A 6000-nucleotide genomic window follows, 5' to 3' on the forward strand; every position below is an offset into this window, starting at 1 on the left:
CTCCAACCTAACTTTCTGATATTTCTTCACTGAAGTGAATTTCGCAATTTGTGTTGTATTTGATACTCTATAAGTTTTAATAAGATGCTATATATAAATTGTATATCATTAAAACTAAAAAAAATTTATAAAACTAAATAAAACTCAATAAGACAATATACATTTTTTCCCAAACATCCGATGTGGGCTACTTACAAATCATCCTAGTTTTAAGCATGTAACCATCATTACAAAATTCTAGCTATTAAACCAGCCCACATATTATAACTTTAGCCCAATGACTAAAAGAATTTTAAAATTATTGCCCAATGTACTCTTGCAACTATCATTTATTTCTTAGAAATAACTGATGTATATACATAATATATATATAATGTATGTATATATACATCCATATATACATATATTTAATCAAGTCTGAATTTTTCTCAGACCTCTTTTGCATTTTGTGTAAGAGCCCAGGTTCACGTATGAAATGTGATTTACTATTATGCCATATGTACAGTAATACACCATTTTTTTTGCCCCTTTGTGTTATAGGTTTTTCTGATACAATTCCTCATTGAAAACTGTCTCAAGATATTTGGAGAAGATATCACTTCTCTCTTTGGAGAGAACTCAGTGAGTTGTGATAACAGTGATATCACTGATAACAGTGAGATTTCAGGTAGGTGAATAATGTAACTGGCTTTCATGCAAAAGACAGCAAGGCTGCCAGGGCTCCATGGGAGATCCTAGAGCCCAAATCACATTGTAAGGGTAGTAATTTCCATCAGCTCCAAGACATGGGAAGTTTCCCACTTGTGAGATCAAAGAAAGGATAAGGCTGTTCTGATTTCAAGAAGCAACTAGTAGAGCTTTAGGAGACATCACGGTTCAGTTGAGTTCAGTTTCTCAGCCGTGTCCGACTCTTTGTGACCCCAAGAAGTACAGTGACCCCAAGTCTTTGGCGTCAAGAACTGCAGCGTGCCAGGCCTCCCTGTGCATCCCAACTCCCAGAGCTTACTCAAACTCATGTCCATCAAATCGGTGATGCCATCCAACCTTCTCATCCTCTCTCGTCCCCTTCTCCTCCTGCCTTCAATCCTTCCCAGCATCAGGGTCTTTTCCGAAGAGTCAGTTCTTCACATCAGGTGGCCAAAACAGTGGAGTTTCAACTTCAGCATCAGTCCTTCCAATGAATATTCAGGACTGATTTCCTTTAGGATGCACTGGTTGGTTCTCCTTGCAGTCCAAAGGACTCTCAAGAGTCTTCTCCAATACCACAGTTCACAATGTACATCTCAGTATTTTATTGCATTTGGTAATATTTAAAATAAAACTTTAAATGCAACTCATGTATAAAAGATGTGCTCTGGCTGAACCTAGGGTGAGGGGCTCAGAGCACTGCCTGGTTTATTCTCCTCTCCTTCCTTTTTCTGGTCAGTGGTCCCTGAGGCACTGCAGGTTTCTAGTGCCTTTGAAGTAGTTTGAAAAGAACCAGCATCACTGAGGAAAAAAAGGACTAATATCAGAATAACTTTCCAGGCTATAAACTCTTGTACCACTATTCACCAGTTGCGTTAACTTTGGCCAATTATTCTAGCTCAGTTTCAGTTTCTTCATCTCTAAGATGTGAATAATAAATATCTAAATCTTAGGGTTGCTGTAAAGATTAAATATATAACTGATATAAAATAAATCCTTAAAGAAGCAATTCATAGGGCTAGTAGAAGTTTTCATGAGATTAGAGTTAGTACTACTTGAGCCTAGCTAATCACAGCTTACTGGTAGCAGTCCATTTTTACAAGGCAGCATTTAGATTCAGAACCTGAGGACATGAATCATTGGTCCCTTTATATTTTTAATATATCTTGGTTTTATGACACTTATCTCATTGCTTTGAGGAAATCTTTAGGACAATCCATTTAATTAGGCATTTAAATGTGTCTAATATCTGAGAACATGCTCAAACTAAGACAACTATTTGCTTTCATTTCATCAGGGACAACAGAACAATCTCTTGAATCCAAGCCGGTGAGGGTGACAATGATTTACGAGAAGGTACAACTGCAATATGATGCTATGACCTCATCAAGGATGGGTCCACCCACTGACCTGTCTACAGTATTCTAAATCCCTGAAGATTACAGTCCCCATAATCACACTTTACCCTTCCTTTTTCTTTATCCTATAATATCTCACTTCAAGAACACTTAGTTATAAAACATTTGCACGATTTTGTTGAGTTTGAATTAAATGCTCAGATATATCCAGAAATAAATGAATCTCCTGGCACAAGAATGAACATGAGGCACTTATTCCAAGAAAACCACTTTGGATCATTCAGTGAAAAAGAAGACCTTTCAAGGTCCCAGCTTATACCATTTCAGTTTTTCTTGACCCTGTATATCCATATTTGAGAAAATATTCCCCCCAGAGTATCTCTTCTTTCATTCCTACCATATTATATTATTTTTTGTACGGTATTATACATTTTTATATTGATGCAATAAAAATAGGTTAGAAAACCATTTCATTTGCTTATGATTCATTTTAACACTTTGGTAGAGGCTCAACTGGCAGTTTGGGTCTCAACTAAGATCGCTTATGAACCTGTAATCAGTTGGCAGCTCAACCTGGAGTAAGCTACATGTCTGCTGTTTGAAGTTGGCTCTGGGTTGATCCCCATGTCTTCAACAAGAAAACTGGTCTACTTCATATGGTGGAAGAAGAGTTCCCAACAGCAAGAGAGGCTTTTCAAGAGTCAGCGTAGAAAAGGGCTCCACAGAAGACTACAGAGACAATGAGTTACTCATTATTTACTGAGGAAAGTAAGGGAGTTCCGGAAAAACATCTCTGTCTGTTTCAGTGACTATGCTAAAGCCTTGGACTGTATGTATGCATGGTGCTCAGTTGTGTCAGGCATGTCTGACTCTTTGCAACCCTATGGACGGTAGCCCACCAGCCCGTCTGTTCATGGGGCTTTCCAGGCAAGAATACTGGAGTGGGTTGCCATTTCCTCCTCCAGGGGAATCTTCCTGATCCAGGGATCAAATCCATGTTTCTTGAGACTCCTGTGCTGGAGGTGGTATCTTTACCTGTTGAGCTATCAGGGAAGTCCTTTGACCATATGGATCACAACAAACTGAAAGATGATTAAAGAGATGGGAGTACCAGACCACCTTCTCCTGGGAAACCTGTATGCCAGTCAAGAAGCAACAGTTAGAATCGAACATGGAACAGAGGACTGGTTCATAATTTAGAAAGGCTGTATATCATCACTCTGCTTATTTAATTGATATGCAGAGTATATCATGTGAAGTGCTGTGCTAGATGAATCAAGTTGGAATCAAGATTTCTGGGAGAATTATCAACAACCTCAGATATACAGATGATACCACTCTAATGGCAGAAAGTGAAGACAAACTAAAGAGTCTCTTGAAAAGGGTGAAAGAGGAGAGTGAAAAAGCTGGTTTGAAACTAACCATTAGAAAAACTAAGGGACAGCTAGATCATTTCCTCAGAGGAGAGGAAATTACAGAAGTATAAGAGAAAAAGAGAGCATTTTGTGGCTTCTGAGTTTTGAAAACTTAGTTTCCTAGGAAACAAAAACAATGCATGGCAGAGGGTAAAGATCTAGGTAGAAACCTCATGGGAAAAGCCTCAAATCATTAGGTGTATGGAACACATGCCACATTTCATAAATAGAAACCAAGGGGAAATAGGAAGCCCCCAGAGAACAATTAAATAACATGTCTAAGAAAGATGGGGCATTGTACATTCATACAGAATTACTGGTACCTCAACATGGAACAGATCAGTGAAGTTATTCCCATCAACATGAGAATTACCATATGGAAGGAACAAAGAGAACCACTGGATCTGAGTAACACATGTCTCAGTAAGAGTGGTACAGGCCAGTCACCTGGGACAAGAGAGCAAGTAGGACATTCCAGCAGATGTCCAGCATACACAGATGACACAGTGGATAAATGTCATGCCTCACTCCACAATCACCTAACTCCTTAGCATTAGAAGACTCCAGAACATGGGTACATTCATGGAGAAAATGGAAAGACCTTGAATTTCTGCCAATCTGGGAACAAAGGATTACACTAGAAATAAAATGTACCATTTAAAACTATACAACAGTACGTATCAATATATCACAGTTTGTAGACTGAGATTGATACCAACATATATAGAATGCTCGATCCATGCATGGTTTCCCTAGCAAGGGTTCCAGGGTCAAACAGGTTTGAGAAATGCTGTATTTTCCTACTGGAAATCAAAATGCCCAGTAACATATTAATGTCTTAGAGAAGACTCAACAGTAAAGAAACCCAGTATTTTCCACATCTGACCTGAGAGGTTGTTTTGGAGGAACCCTATTAATGAACGATCCTAGGAACATACATAAATAAACACTGCTCTATCGACTTAGGTCACCGAAGATCCTCTGCAATGCGACCTGCTCCAGTAATCCATTTTTTCTTCACTATGTCTCAGTGTAGATCCTTTTCTTTAGCTAGGTCAGACACTTCACTGTTTCCTGAACAAGATACACACATATCTCTAAGTATAATTATCAACTCCTCTTTGTCTCTAAATATACACAAACTAGATAGCTACTTGGGTTCTACTCACTCAGAAATTTCACGAAAGATATCCGTGACCATTCCAGCTCAAATTAATTGCTCTTTTATAATGCATAAACATTTGACCCCATTAGATACTGGCTCACATGCTGCTATGCACCATCAGGAACTACACTGGTATTTTTATACATAGCTCAACAATCCAAATTCCTGTGGTAAATGATTATTCGTTGTGTTAGTTTTATATTACTTTTAATGCCTGGGTAAATGATTATTCGTTGTGTTAGTTTTATATTACTTTTATTTATTTATTTATTTTCTTTTTTTTTTGGTTGGTCTTTTATTTATTTATTTTTTTTTAATTTTTTTATTTTTTAAATTTTAAAATCTTTAATTCTTACATGCGTTCCCAAACATGAACCCCCTCCCACCTTCTTCCCCATTATATTACTTTTAATGCCTGGGTAAATGTCTACTAAAAAAGGTATAAATGAATTTGTGAATTTTTCTAAGTATGGAAATTTTACATTAACTGGTAATGACTGCAAATTTTAAAACTGAAGAGGTAGAAAACAACGCAAATGGAATTTTAGTGAGTAGCAGTAAGACATAAGTTTTAGATAGTCACTCTTTTTATTCATCTAGCAAAAATGGGATACTGGTGTGACATATTTGGGGATAATTGCATGCTTGTATAAATTTTCTTTTAAGTAGAAACAATTCCATAACAAAAAGGGGTAAAAACATGGCTGGGCAGTGTATCTGTGAGTTTTTAGGCCAAGAAAGATAAACAAAAGTCTCTCAAATCTGAAAAGGAGAAATAACAGGAGATAAAGAAAAGCTGAAAATAGTCTGTCAACTGTAACTCACAGAGGAGATTCTTGCCATGTAGAAATGGCAAATAAAGGTTAGCTTTCCCATAGGAGACTCACCAAGAAAATCAAGTTATTAATTTTTAGAAAAGATTCTAGGAACTGATAAACTATAAAAGGACCCACTTGTCTAATGTAGAATGAATAAAAGGCAATTTGATTTTCTGATATTAGTCTTTACTATAGCTAGTAAGATCTGTGTAATCATCAGACAACTTTCACTTAGTGATGTAATTAAGGTTAAATATTTTCAAAAGCAAAGCAAAGATACTAAGGATGAAAATATTGATTTATTCCAGAAAGAAAGCTATTCAAAGGCTTTAAGAGGAAACTAATTCTTTATGGTGATTAATAATTATGATATATTGCTAGAATATGAATGTAATACAAATATTCAATTTTTATTCCACTGCATTAGCTATATCATAATTATTTTTATTTTTTAGTATTTTAGTTTTTTAATCATTCAGTTAATACATGTTATAATTTTGTGAATTATTCTTTAATCCATACATTGTTTATACTTTCCTTTTTTTCAGGTTCCTATA

At 36.3% G+C, this 6000-nt stretch overlaps 2 protein-coding genes across 3 annotated transcripts in view; one reads left to right on the plus strand and one right to left on the minus strand.

Moving 5' to 3' along the window:
* LOC138442265 (rho GTPase-activating protein 20-like) overlaps nt 1-2513 on the plus strand; it is a 28361-nt gene extending 25848 nt beyond the window's left edge. For both annotated transcript variants that reach the window (XM_069593373.1, XM_069593374.1), the window contains exons 9-10: nt 541-667; nt 1985-2513. In XM_069593373.1, coding sequence (XP_069449474.1) covers nt 541-667; nt 1985-2115 — 258 coding nt within the window. In that variant the 3' untranslated portion in view covers nt 2116-2513. The remainder of the gene's footprint in view (nt 1-540; nt 668-1984) is intronic.
* Nucleotides 1-4756, minus strand: part of LOC138442264 (endogenous retrovirus group K member 9 Env polyprotein-like) — a 30189-nt gene extending 25433 nt beyond the window's left edge. Inside the window, exon 1 of the mRNA XM_069593369.1 lies at nt 4630-4756. Coding sequence (XP_069449470.1) covers nt 4630-4661 — 32 coding nt within the window. The 5' untranslated portion in view covers nt 4662-4756. The remainder of the gene's footprint in view (nt 1-4629) is intronic.
* Nucleotides 4757-6000: the final 1244 nt, after the last annotated feature.

The sequence above is a fragment of the Ovis canadensis genome, chromosome 6 (assembly GCF_042477335.2).
Source record: "Ovis canadensis isolate MfBH-ARS-UI-01 breed Bighorn chromosome 6, ARS-UI_OviCan_v2, whole genome shotgun sequence".
Classification (NCBI taxonomy): domain Eukaryota; kingdom Metazoa; phylum Chordata; class Mammalia; order Artiodactyla; family Bovidae; genus Ovis; species Ovis canadensis.